General features: G+C 36.2%; 1 protein-coding gene and 1 long non-coding RNA gene across 3 annotated transcripts; both read left to right on the top strand.

The window, feature by feature from the left end:
• The first annotated feature begins 1,711 nt into the window (after window positions 1-1,711).
• LOC145029234 (uncharacterized) lies at window positions 1,712-2,769 on the top strand. The gene is made up of 2 exons (XR_013676425.1): window positions 1,712-2,549; window positions 2,639-2,769. It is a non-coding gene; the product is annotated as an uncharacterized LOC145029234 (long non-coding RNA).
• A 1,603-nt stretch (window positions 2,770-4,372) lies between these two features.
• LOC145032215 (Major facilitator superfamily protein) lies at window positions 4,373-7,262 on the top strand. 2 transcript variants are annotated; one of them, XM_078980959.1, is made up of 5 exons: window positions 4,373-4,513; window positions 4,613-4,806; window positions 4,922-5,139; window positions 5,235-5,737; window positions 6,254-7,262. In XM_078980959.1, exons 2-5 carry the CDS (start codon window positions 4,752-4,754, stop codon window positions 7,053-7,055), a joined length of 1,578 nt encoding a protein of 525 aa, XP_078837085.1. In that variant the 5' UTR covers window positions 4,373-4,513; window positions 4,613-4,751; the 3' UTR covers window positions 7,056-7,262. The 2 variants fall into 2 exon arrangements, with proteins under 2 accessions (XP_078837085.1, XP_078837084.1); XM_078980958.1 differs by having other exon boundaries at window positions 4,412-4,806.
• Window positions 7,263-14,715: the final 7,453 nt, after the last annotated feature.

Genomic DNA, 14,715 nt, shown 5'->3' on the forward strand with positions numbered 1-14,715 from the left:
ATTGTTTTACCCTTGGATGTGACTTTACTAACTATAGAGGGCACACCATTAGAATCTATAACCACCCCCTACACTTTACTCTTACTCTCAATTTCTCATTTCTTTGCCATGTGCAGGGCCCTTTTTGTGTGGATTGACATCAACTTTATTGGACCTTGCACATCTTTCTTTGTTTTAAATGATTGGCCCACATATAATGGTCTATCATGAACGACCCCAGATGAACAAGGCACTTTCTTGTTCAACTTTCTCAACATCCTATTCCTGGAGTTTTCTTTATAACCTGCACTTTCAAACTTATCATTATTAGTAACCTCTAATTCATCCTCATGTTGGTTTAAATATACTTGTGTCTCTGGTGCTTATCCAAACTATTCACCCTCATCTACAACACTATTAGATTCCCTTATATCTACATTAGTCATCTACAAGTGCTTTTAGGTCTATAGTGTAGTCATTGTCATCCTCATCTGTTTCCTCCTCTTCCTGTTGACCATGTTTTTCATCTTCTGTAACCTCTCCTTCATACTCACCCATATTTTCATATCCATTGTCACTAAAAGGATCAAAATCATCTGGTTTCTCTCTTTGATAAGGGAAGCTTAAATCAACTCTACGATCTTGCATAACATGAACTTCTTTTGATATAGGTACATATGAATCGTTAACAACACATTCTTTATGTGAAATACTGCATTCAGTAAGTTGAGATGGCTCAAAAGGAACTAGACACATGGAGTAATCATTCACCTCATTTTTTACATGTTTCTGAACATACGACTCTTTAGGTGGGATATTCATGTCTAATTTCGTGCTATAAGAACCAATTTTTTTTCTTCTTGGGCCTAATCCTATTATGTTCAGGAGAATGATCAACATCTTTTTTACGAATAGACACAATATGTAGGGCCTTTGCTTGGAAGAATTTGGTGCCAAAGCTTCACAATCACTTTTCCTTTACATTTCATTGGTTTTTTTTAAATCTTCTATACATATTTCTTTATGATTCTACCCTCAATATAATTCCTATCTTTTTTATTTCTTAATTTATTAATGCATGTAAGTTACCATGTCTTATCCCTGTGATTGTTTTTATGTTGTTAATAGGTGTTTTGAGAATATTAAAAACATTAATTGACTTATATAAAAAGTTTTTGATATTTTTTTTACTTGTTGACTTGAATAAAAAGTTTTTGATAAATTATTTTTTACATTAAATTACATGTATAAACAAACTTGTTAAATACTAAAAACTAACTTATGAGTCTATTTTCTATATGTAATATTTGGTTGTTATGCAAAACAACAAATAATATTCATTTTGCTTGTGGGTTTATTTTTAATTTAATGTAAATATTTGGTTGTTATGAAAAACAACCGATAATACTCAATTTGCTTGAGTTTATTTTAATTTTAATTGTACTAAATGAACCAATTAACATTTTGTAGTTTCATTTATATCATTGGAATTTATTTTTACCACATAAATTAATATTAAATCATACATGGTGTTGACGTTGGCAAGAGACACGAAAACATTTATTCACTTGTATTTATATAGAGGGATAATGACTTGAAAGGGTAACGAACTTTCAACTTTTGTCACATTTAGTCACTAAACTTTTTTTCGTTATCTATTTGCCATTGAACTATTGAAACTGTTCACATTTTACCCTTATGACCGGCTATTACCGGTCATAAGGGTAAAATGTGAACAGTTTCAATAGTTTAGTGGCAAATTGATAACGAAAAAAAGTTTAGTGACTAAATGTGAACAAAATCGAAAGTTTGTTTCCCTCTAAAAAGTTCAATGACTAAATGTGAACACACTTCCTGTTGTATTATGTTTTAGGAAAATTATTTATTTTTGTTTAATTGTAGCAACATTTGTTGATGAAGAAATCTATGAAATAAAAAAAACAAAATGAAACATCCGGATTTCCAGGTATCATAATTTAAGTATTTTTCTTTTGAGTTAGGAAGAGAGACTCAACGAGTTGACGCCTCAACTCGTCGAGTAAGGTCGCGACTGATGACTTGGATTAATGAATGGACTCGACGAGTCGGTGAGGCGATTCGACGAGTCCGCGCTGTTGGCAGAAACCCTAAATCTTTGGGCCTGAGCCATATTTAAAGGAACTTATGACCTTCAATTGCGACTACTTTTCCTATAAGTGAGAACCCTAGCGAGCTTGAGTGTGTAGAGTGAGAGGAAGAGCTATCTTGAGATTTTTGGTGTGATAGATCTGGACCCTTCTAGGTCCAGAGAGATGAGAATATGAAACTTTAGTAGAGTAAACCTTGGGGTTCGAAGTTATGAAGCATAACCTTAACCAGCAATGTGATGAAATAAAATGATGAGAGATAGGTGATGATAGAAAGGTGATGATAATTAGGTAAATATATGATGATGAATATGTGATGTAGGATGAAAGGAGATACCATAACCTTAACCAGCACTGTGGCGATGTAGTCATCTACCAGAGTATAGATGGCGACCACAGACTATTCTAGACAGCCCAGTGGAAACACCAGCAGGCCCATAACTTGTAGGTGATGAATTACAATTTCAGGCGATATTGTAACTACGTATTAATGCGATGATACTCTAACCCCTTACTATGAATTACGAATTCAGACGATGTTGTAACTATATATTCATGGGATGTCACAAATTTCGCATGCCAAACCAATGGTCATAATTCGCATCAGTAAGAATGATCCATTTTTTTGTAAAACCAAAATCAGATTGGAAATTTTGATTTTTTATTTTGGAAAATGTCAAACCATTGGTTTTTTATTTCGGTTTTGGTTTTTTGTTTTTTTTTTTAAAATATATTTTCAGGGTTTTGTTTTGTTTTTTTTTTATTTCATAGATTTCTTCATCAACAAATGTTGCTATAATTTAACAAAAATAAATAATTTGCTAAAACATAATACAAGAGGAAGTTTGTTCACATTTAGTCATTGAACTTTTTAGAGGGAAACGAACTTTCGATTTCGTTCATATTTAGTCACTAAACTTTTTTTCGTTATCTATTTGCCATTGAACTATTGAAACTGTTCACATTTTACCCTTATGACCGGCAACAGCCGGTCATAAGGGTAAAATGTGAACAGTTTCAATAGTTCAATGGCGAATACATAACGAAAAAAAGTTTAGTGACTAAATGTGACAAAAATTGAAAGCTCGTTACCCTTTCAAGTCATTATCCCCTAAACAAATGAGTAGTGGGCACGCGATGGGCTTGTGTAGATGCGTGGAGATACGAGCAACCATTCCATCTCTCACGTGGGACTTGCATGCTTCTGATTTTATGTAACGCCAGCTTTTATGTGCCAAAAACTTCCAACAATCCCATGCATTCTTACCAACTGAATAATATTGCACTTTACCACCCTCTAATTCCAGTCCGGTTCCCTGTTTCCTAAAACATACGAGAACGAGTGCACTTTAGTATTACTGTATTACCTTAAACACATCATATCTAATTTAATATTTGGATATTCAAAAATAGATGGAAAACGTGTACAGGACATGATATTCTTAGTTTGTACATTTACGCATGAAACACGGTACTTACTATAACCTTTAAAATAATATATTTATTTTTAGCAAGGCAAATTGAGCCATATCACGTTTATTTGTTTTAAAAGGAGTCACGCTTTCTATCAAAATTTAACATAATAAATACCAACGGTTAGAAGAATCATTATAACATCCGGTTCAACTATGAGCTATATATATCTTTTCATAAATAGCATTTGTATTTCGTTGTAGAAAAGGAAACGTCATTATATGATTGCATCTATAACAACCTTTTCTATATTTGCATATTAACAAGATTTGTTTCAAACTTAATTTAGCCTACCAAACGTATATGTCTAACCATAATTTATTAACTTATAGTCAATAGTAATGTTGTAAAAATCTCGACTAGGTCCTGATTAATCTCCGATTAGTCCTTAAACGCTACCCAAACGACTGGAAGACGCCTAATTATTAATCCCTACATATAAAATGAGTAAAACAAGTAGCAAACAATAAAATTTTAACACTTTAAAAAAAGTATCATCTCAATAGAAACTATTTGAGTACTGATTAGTGTTGTATTAATTATATTAACTTATTTTGTTTATTAAATTAATGATATTTACGAACTTTGTTATAATATTAGTTATATTTAATTTTTTAAAATTCTACGCATTAGCAATTTAGGGTCCCCGATTAATCTCGACCTAGCCGATTTATCCCTTAATTCCAGTCCACCGACTAACTAATATCGAGCGTTTTTCACAACATTTATAAGTCTATACTATATAATAAACAAATGGATTATTATATTTATCTATTGATTTTAACACCAAATTAAAGTGTCGTGAGTTTGTTTGTTTAAAATTGGTTGTAAATGGTAAATCTAAGTGGCAATAAGGGTGAATCTCCATGTGGACATGTTTGCCAAATCTGAAAAACATCTTACAAATTCTTTCGAAGGAACTCGACACCTTAATGGTTTCTGATTCAACAAGGACTACTTAATTTGCTACTGTCGTATCACCATTGTGACGACACATCCAACTTATCAATTTCATTCTCTCTTTATTTTTCTAGGTGATTGGTGTCGTGTCCCATTAATACCAACTATTGTCTCTCCAACAACGTTAAGTTTCAAGAAATCGTGCCTTCTTTGTTTCTCCATTCTAATCATCTCCTATTTTCTGTTCAACGTTTCCACCACAAACAACCGCAAATGGCCGGAGAGAAAAGTTTCCAGTCACTCAACAAACCATGTGTTCTGCTCATAGGTATATATATATATATATATTTACATGATCCAATTTCTATCACCATCTATATTCAATTCAATCCGTATTGGTTCTGAATTCTGATGTATGGGTTTGTATGTGTGTGTATACATAGTGATTGCTGGGGTGGAGCGGTTTGTGTTCAAAGGCGTGGCGTCAAATCTTGTAATTTATCTGATCGACGTGATGAATATGAGCAGCTCCTCCGCCGCGAGAACCGTCAACAGCTGGTGTGGTTTTACATCGATGTTGCCATTATTGGTGGCGCCGCTGGTGGATTCTTATTGGAACCGATACTCCACCATATTAGCGTCTTCTTTCCTCTATCTCGTGGTACAGATATGATGGACCATGCACCTAAAATTAAAAATTCATAAACAAATTGAATCACTTTTTCACATACCCTTTTGATTTTCATTCGTTTTCAGGGGCTATTGGCGTTAACATCAACAGCATTAAACAAATCTAACTCATCATCATCTTCGTCGTCTTCGTCACTGTTTTGGTCACTTTATCTAATTTCACTAGGCCAAGGTGGGTACAATCCTTCTTTGCAGGCGTTCGGCGCCGATCAAATCGATAAAGAAGACGAGCTTCCGACGAAAGCTGATACCGATAAGAGCCCCGAAAAGAAAAGCATGTTCTTTAAATGGTGGTATTTCGGAATCTGCAGTGGTAGTCTTATAGGCGTGTCGATCATGCCGAATATACAAGACACTGTGGGTTGGGGCTTAGGGTTTGCCATGCCCACCATGGCCATGGCGGTGTCCATTGTTATGTTTTCATGCGGCAGCCGGTTTTACTCGTATAGCCATGACCGGAGCAATGACGTTAGATCTTTGGAGAAGGTCGTTCAAGCCATTAAATGTTCTGTGTCTAAATTTGTCCATTCCAAAACAGAAGAAAAAAAACCCGGTCTTGTTGATCTCGAGTAAGTTCTTGATGATTTTTGTTGTACTTTATGCATCAACGACATTACTCTTTCTATTGCTAGCAGCCAAACTTCTCAAAACAGATCAATGTACAACGTTTGAGGCACTTCTAACAAGTCATTATTCGTTGATTGGGCAAAATTTCGAAAAGAAGATGGACGTGTTTGTCATCAACTATTTTGAAGTTTCTAGTGACATAAAAAGAAACCCGGTTTTAATAAAAAGCTTTTTTTATATAATGTTTAAAAAGTATTATTGAGTTTTTTTAATTAACTTTCAGAATTAAGCTTAAAAATATATTTATATATTTTTCAAATAAGTATCATAATATATAATTTTATATATTTAAAAAGGTTCCAATTTTTTTTTTTTTTTTAAAAACTCATAAGTTGTCTATGTTTTCTTAAGATTTTGTACGTATATAAATAATATATAATAACATGAATATTTTTTGTTTTCAAGGATCTCATCACAATTAAGTATTTTTTTTATAAGATCTTAACTATGTCTTTCAGGCTCGAAGAGAAACCGCTCTGTTTAAAAGGAGAAAATGAAACTGTATGTTTAGTTGACGAAAGGTCAAACAACAGTAATCATCTGGTCAAAATCGTGAAAGTCGTCGTCAGTCTACTACCTATTTGGACCACATTGCTAATGTTCGCCGTCATTTTCCAACAACCAGCAACCTTCTTCATAAAACAAGGAATGGCGATGAAAAGAAACGTCGGAGATAGCTACAAGATCCCGCCGGCAACCCTCCAAAGCGCCATAACCATATCAATAATCCTTCTTATGCCATTCTATGACACCATATTCATCCCCTTGACTAAATTAATCTTGCGTAACGAGAACGGAATCACGACAATGCAAAGAATCGCCATCGGAATGTTCCTTTCCGTTATCGCAATGATATTCGCAGCTACTGTCGAAATGAAGAGACTTCAGACGTCGACGGAATCGGAATTGGAGACTCTGAGTATATTCTGGTTGTTACCGCAGTACATATTGTTGGGTATATCGGACATTTTCACGGTGGTCGGAATGCAGGAGTTTTTTTACAGTGCGGTGCCGGAGGGGATGAAGACGATGGGGATAGCTCTGTATACAAGCGTGTTTGGTGTGGGGAGCTTTTTAAGTGCATTATTGGTGTATTTGGTGGAGCATTTTTCGAGCTCTGAAGGTGGGAAAGGTAACTGGTTTTCAGATGATATGAGGGAAGCAAGGCTTGACAAATATTACTGGTTGTTGGCAGTTACAAGTGCTTTAAGCTTGGTGATTTTTGTGTTGCTTTGCACCCTTCAAAAGGCAAAGTCATGATTGATGGAAACATAATATCACAAAGATCATAGTTTTAACTTTTACTCTCTTTTTACATGAAAAAAAACACCTTAAACGTTAACCAAGTAATCAAGTGTTTTGGGTTGCGTTTAACTTTTATATGTACATACTTTTGTTTTGTATGTTTTTGGATTTTGACGTAGATACATAGAGATCTTCCAAAAAATAAAACGTTTGTTTTAGTTACATTTGTGTGTTATGGGTGATATTTGTTTTCACTTTTCAATGAAACAACGATTTACTCTATCATGTTGGCTTAATTAATGCGGATTGGTAAGAACATTATTAGATTTTTATTATTTTGTTGGTGAAGATGATTTTTATTGTGGCAACTCAAACAACTTGATATCTTCTAACTTTTTTTCTTTTAAGTTTTGTTTATTTTGGCCTTTGCATTTCATAAGATCCGGGTGGGTGAGGTACCACGATCCATCATATTTTTGGTTCTACACATGAACATCATATCATTTTCCACTCACACTTCTTTCATCACGCAAAAGTAAAATAGAAAATGGTACCATATCCATAAACAAATTAATCTAATTTAATAATTATTGTACACATTTTTATGCACAAATACAACAGTTGGGGGTGAGATTGTTATACTTTTTCCATAGCTAGGCTAAACCACCAACACACCGCAACCCTGAACGGTATCATGTTAACCGCACCACCACAACGACATATCAACCATCCCAGGGTGCTTTTTTGTTCCGCTATGTATAGTTTAACAATTAAATTTACAGTATAATTATATGTAGATATTAATTAATTTTTTATTATTTATTATACTTGAATATATATATATATATATATATATATATATATATATATATATATATATATATATATATATATATATATATAACATCTGTTTTCCATAGCAGATTAGTTAAAGATTTAATTGAATCAAAGGTACAGTTTTTAAGAAAACTGAGGATTGCACGTTTTAATGTTCGCCATGACGTGACAAGAGGATGGCCACGACGTGGCAACTATTACACCCGAAGCCCATGAATTTTAGGGTTTTACCCATATTTAAAGGTTGTAACTCTTGGTTTAGGGCATCCCCTTCAGAACGTAAGGCCAAATCAAACATTCTCAGACTATAAGATTTTAATTATGTATAACCGTGATGCATACGCTAAGCAACTACAGTAAGGATGTCAATCTCGGAACCTTAGGCTAGCAGGCATCATGTAATCAGACAATTCTATCATGCAATTTCTGAAGATCCTTAGCCTAGTACTAACATGATGTTCTAACATATCATAATATCAAATAACTTTATGGTATTTTGGGGCCTACTTACTGGCTCCGGTTGATCATACACCTTGCATCCTCCTTTGATATTTTGAAAACCTTTTAAAAAATCATTTGAAAATATTTTCCTTGATTTGAGACTGGATTCACACACAGATGTTCCTCCAATTCACTTAAACCAAGGCTTTGATACCAACTTGTAATACCCATAAAATTCATGCCAAATTTTAACTTTTAAAAATCATTTCAAAATCATCAAATCATTACAAAAGTGTTTTCAAAATGTATCATATCATAGTTTCCCAGTATCAATTCATAAAAATCATAACAGCAGAAGGTTCGGTATGATCATGCCTTCGCCTTGCTACGATCACCAGAAGTACCTGAAACATTACACTAAAACTATAAGCCCAAAAGCTTAGTGAGCTACCCCCAAAATATCATCCTCATAAAATCATAATCATGTCATATCAACAAATACAGAACAACATGCATAATGAGCCTTCAACCTGACTAAACCGCCTTGCAGGCCTTCAGTCTATCTGGACCGCTCTCTGAGCATTCGGCACGTCTGGACCACCTCGTAGGGCCTTCAACCTATCCGGACCGCTCATCGGGCCTTCAGTCTGACTAACATCCCTTCTGGGCCTTTAGTCTGTCCGGACCTCCCTGGGTATGTTGGCCTTCAGCACGAAGCAGGACCGCCTCAACCCAACCCCCCAAACAAATAATCATGTGCACATAAATATCATACGCTAGTATACATAACAGTCAAACCGATCAACATATCATAGAGCATAGCAATAATCCTATAACCAGGATACCGACCTAACAAGTCACTAATATAACATCATCCTATATACCAGGATACCGACCCAACCGAGTCACTAAAACATAGTACATTACCATCCTAACTACCAGGATGCAAATCAGTAAGCATAACATGTAATAATCTGAATAAAATCCATAAAGGACCGGCCTTGGTGCCTTAGACCCTGTTGATATAGTGAGGATAACTCACCTCGCAAGTAGATCAGAAGGTAATGTCAAACTCCTCCAAATGTAGCGCCAACTTCAAAACCTATATTCACCAATGACCTTTGCTATAATTATCCAATTTACCAAAACACCCTCAAAAGTCAATTGGTCAACCCTTGTGTGACAACCATCAATTTCTGGTCAAGTCAAAGTCAAACAAAGTCAACAGGTTGAACTCAACTAGTGCTTATATGTTAGGATTTACTCTATGTTCACTAATGTACAACTCTATATCTTAATGCAAAGTATCACTGGGAAGTTTGAAATGTTCAGAAATTCTAAACCCTAATTAGGTTGAGTGATGTAACAACTCTATAAAAAACTATTCCGTGCCCTTCGGGGGTGTATAACACTCAAAGTATGGTGTAACGAAGCCTACAATCCTTGCACTATGAAGAAAAACACTAATAAAGGCCCCCGACAAAGTCTCTTTAAATCTCTCTCACTCTATCTCCCTCTCTCCCAAATATCTCTCTATCCCAAATCTCTCCCAAATCTCTTTCGTATCTCTCTCAAACTTTTATAAACATATGTACCAACCCAATCCTTTCCTTTGTTAAAAGTAGCTCAAAACCGAAGGAGAAAACCCAAAAGGACCCTCATGGTTTGGAACCCTCTTGGTCCGGAACCCTTCTCAAGAACCGGGCAATTTCGCATCTTCGGACCTCCCTCAGCTTCGAAACTCCTTCACTCCGGAAAGTTTAGCTTTGGAATGCTTTGCTTCGGACCATCTCGCATGTCTCGGAAGACCTCGCCCCAGACAGCCTCACATTTCGGAAGCCTCTAATCCGCTCCGGAAGTTGCTGACCCACTCCGGAACTTAGAGTATCACTTCGTAAATTACACTTTTGGCTCCGGAATTGGCATATTGACTCCGAAACCCTTGCAGATCCGAACCCCACTCTGGATTTTCAACCATTTCGGACTTTGTAGTAATTTTAAGTGATTTTGACTCCGGAAATTCCCTCAAACACATAGTTTTCCTAAGTAAAACCCACAAAACTCCTATTTTATGCCAAAATTGAAGCCTTAAAGCACATCTTCATGAAATAATATCTAAGGATATATTATCTTATTCACCCATTTAGCCATTTGTATTGACTTGATTGGTTGAAAACTTATCTTCCCAAGGTGATATCACACTTACCTAAGCAAATATCACTTCACCATCAATTCTCACCACCTTTGTCTTATCATGTCTGCATATATATAGACTAAAGGCCTTCCTAAACCCATTCACAGTAAACATTTTCTCATACTTTCTCCTAAAGGCACTTTCCCTCCTTTTCCTTTTCTCTTCAAGATCTTCATCTAATATTCCCAAGAGATCCCATATTTCTTTCCAGCAAGACTCTTAAGGATTTTTGGTAAGTATTTATATATAATCTAAGTGTTTATGCACCTATTTTCGTAAGGGTTCATTATATTCATGCATTATTGTGTTTTTAACATAATAGGATACGATTAGCCTTACGTACTTTTAAACTCAAAGATCATCGTTTTTATCTCGTGCATCTAACCGCGACTACACATAAGGTGAGTTCATACCCCTATATTTTCACATATTTACTATATTTTAGGGGGGAAATACAAGTGAAATGCAAGAAAAACTTATGTTAAAATACGAATCTTTTCATATAGTTTCTAAGGCTTCGTCTACATTTTGTATAAATGTTGTATACGTATAATTACGTTACTACTAATGTTATACTTTACATGCGAAGTGGGTAATACACCAACGTTTTTCATTCAAACGGAACACGCTTTTAAAACTATAATAGGTAAAGTTTACGAGATATTCATGATATTTTACATACTATAAACACTGTAAAGAGGAAATACTTACATTTACAAGAAAGACGTACTTTTCTTATGTAAATCTATTGATACTAAATTTTGTGAGACAATTTGACTTCTTCGTACTTTTAAGTACGCATTTTTAAGTCTTGTATTATAAACCCTAATCTCTTGTAGGGAGAGCGTGATATTTGTGTATAGATCTATACGGGACTGACAATCTCGCACCTAAACTGTTAGCTACAATTAGATCCGCAAGTCTGGGGTGACAAACGTCATATCATTTCAATGCCTGAAGAACGTTGTTACAGGCAGTCTAGGTCAATAGCACGGTTATAAAACCTCACATGGAGTATTAATATTTTGGTTTACGGGGCTATCAAATGCCTTAGTGATTATATATACTTATATAAATCTACTTACATTATTTTAGGTATGAAAAATACTTATGCATTCTAGTTTTGGAACTTTTAAAACCACCACATATTTATAGGAAATATTGGATTTTCTAGAAACAAACTTGGTTACTTTATATAGAAAGGCATACAATTCTTATATAAAAATGCTCATGAACTCACCAACTTAATTGTTGACACTTTTTCAAAACTACTTGTATTTCTCAGGGATTCAGTAATACAGGTAAACACCGGTTTTTGGGGAAAGGACGCTAAGGCATCAGTTCAAAACTCATTTTGTCATCATATTGTAATTTATTTTGAAACATGTATCACATGAAACAATGTAACTTTTTAAATTATATTTATGATGGTTGTGTTACTTTCTTTACTATTACTTAACTGTTATGATACTACATGAAGTCATCCGCCCCCGAATGTTTTTGCCGTTATGGTTTGGGGATGTGACACCTTGGTCAAAGTCAAAGTCAATTAACAAGGTCAAAAATCCATGTTGACCTCAACTCGTCGAGTACCCTCAGCTACTCGTCGAGTTCCTTGCATAACTTGCCAACTCGTTGTGTCACTCATCTGACAAGCCAAGCCCAAGAAAATCTTCATCGGATTCGCTAAGTCATACACCTGACATGCCGAGTTTATGACAATCTTCATCGGACCCACCAAGTTGCTCATACGACTTGCCGAGCCCAAGGCCATCTTCATAGGACTCGCCGAGTTGACCGTGCAACTCGTCGAGCCCAAGGCCATCTTCATTGGACTCGCCGAGCCCACCTTATGGCCTCATTTCCACCCTCCAAGTCCTAAACCCTAATGCACGAAACCTTTGAGCATTTTGTGAGTGTGTGATCCATTTGCGAGTAATCTTGTGTGTTCTTGAAGCTTGAAGAAGAAGAAGGATTTAGAAGACTCAAGAGGATGAGAGTAGATCCAGAAACTACACTTCTTTGGATACATTTTCTGGTAATCAAGTTTCTATCTTGACTACTAGTTCATTAGATCTCTTCTTTCCTCTTCTATAAGGGTTTTGGCCCAAGAATGGTAAATTTTAGAGAATGGACGACCCAAGTGGGTATTCTTCTAGATCTAAGACCTTGAAGGGTTTGTAGGGCATAAAGGTGCAAACCGTATGCCATTAGAACCCCCATGCAATCCCTAGAGTGTCATTTTGGACTTTTTAGCCCAAAAAGGCCATGCATGAAGAGAAAAGTGGGAGCTTTACATGTCCAAGTAGTGTTGGGGGTTTAGATCTATGGTTGTAAGCTTTATTTTGGTGCATAGATGGCTTAAGGACCAAGTTTTAGGTCCCAAGGAGTTAGGGTTTAAGCTAAAACCATTAAGAAGATGTATTAACGGGTAAAGTTGGAAATTTTACCCTTAAAAGGACATTTTTGGGGTTTACGTGAAGTATAAAACTTGGATACGAAGTGTAGGGGCTGAATCCATCAATATAGTGAAATAGACAAGGGGACTCGGCGAGTCCAGAGGGGGGACTCGACGAGTTGATTTGATTTGTCCCGATTCCTGACTAGGTGGAACTCGACGAGTCTGTGAAGGGACTCGACGAGTTGACTCGGTTTAACACGAGTCTGAATAACATAGGAACTCGATGAGTTAGGAGGTAACTCGACGAGTTGGGTTAACTAGAAGTTGACCTTGACTTTGACTTTGACCAGAGCATTGACTTTGACCAGGTGTAAAATCGTCATTTTACCCTTAGAAGGCTTTTCAGTTTTTAACTAAGTGTTCCTTGTGAATTTATAGTCGAGGATTCGTTGGAGCAATCATCAGAGATTCCTTACTTGAGATTTCAGCAGCCAGCTTGAGAGGTGAGCTTCCCTCTAGTAGGAACAGGTCGAAGGCACCAATGTCGGCCCATTTATGTATGTTAGCATATGCCGGAATTAGGTCCGATTCCGGGGTTAGCCCGATGTAGTTTATAAGTTAATGTGTTCCGGACTTAGGTCTGATGCCGAGGTTAGCCCGATGTAGTTTATATGTTTATGTGTTCCGGAATTCGGTCTGATGTCAAGGCAAGCCCGAGGAAGGTCTCTATGCTTGATGTCTTTTTTATTTTTGCATGTATTGTTATCTGTTTCGGAATTCGGTCCGATGACGGAGCATCCTGAGGAAGGTTTAGTTATATGTTTATGTTATGTGTTATATTACATGTTTGATGATATGTTATATGTATATCGGACTTCGGTCTGATGCCAGGCGGGACCAGATGTCGGGCGGGGCCGATGCCGATGGGGCCCGATGCCGGATTCGTCTGATGTCGGGTGGAGCCCGATGTAGCGGGCAAGGCCCAATGTATGCTATTAGACCGGAGGGTGTGGGAGGGACTCTTCCCTCACTTTTGGTGGGCCATACCCCTCTTTCCCTCACTTCCCTTTCCCTCACCTAAAAGCCAAGGAATGGGTGGGAAGCCCTTCCCTCACTTTTTTTTTAATATATTTCATACATATATTATACTCATTTTGTAGGGAATTAAAAACCATGAATTTTGATATATTTTTTATATTTTTATAATAAGTATATAATTTTATAAATATTAAAAAAGATAAAAAGAAAAAAAAAATTGGCCAATAGGGTGAGGAGAGAGAGTGCGGCACCTCCTCCCCCCACATATTTTCCCATGTTTCTTTCCCTCACCCACGGAGTGGTGTGCAGGAGTGAGGGAAGCTTCCTTCACCCCTTTACCGCACGCACTCCATCCGGCCTTATGTGTATGGTATGTGGTAGTTTGGGGATACTCACTAGGTTTCGTGCTTACAGTTTTCAGTTTTGATTTCAGGTACTTCCGGTAGTAAGGGGAAGAACTCGAGATGACTATATGGCACACACCACAGTTTTCAGCCTGAGATATTTTAGACTATGATATTTGATACATAGTTTTGATATAGTACTTTGGTATGATGTTTGAGATACACGACATGTGATTTTATCATGTTGTTTTATGAATTATGGGTTTTTTTAAATAATTAAAACAAAATTTTTGGACTATATTTTTTTGGATGGTACAACCGGTATTGATTAGCTCAGGTTATAGGCGGTTCATGCTATTTGGGGTAGATGGGTCAGAGATCCATCAGAATTAAGAGGTGAGAGAGAGTTTCGTCGAATTC

This window comes from Lactuca saligna, chromosome 2, assembly GCF_052625555.1.
Source record: "Lactuca saligna cultivar CGN05327 chromosome 2, ASM5262555v1, whole genome shotgun sequence".
NCBI lineage: Eukaryota > Viridiplantae > Streptophyta > Magnoliopsida > Asterales > Asteraceae > Lactuca > Lactuca saligna.

Excerpts from the sequence above, each read along its gene's own strand:
- LOC145032215 (XM_078980959.1), top strand. The coding sequence starts at position 4,752 with ATGGCCGGAGAGAAAAGTTTCCAGTCACTCAACAAACCATGTGTTCTG. Across the intron at positions 4,807-4,921 it reads ACCATGTGTTCTGCTCATAG|TGATTGCTGGGGTGGAGCGG; the intron begins GTATATATATAT and ends GTGTATACATAG. Across the intron at positions 5,140-5,234 it reads CTTCTTTCCTCTATCTCGTG|GGGCTATTGGCGTTAACATC; the intron begins GTACAGATATGA and ends ATTCGTTTTCAG.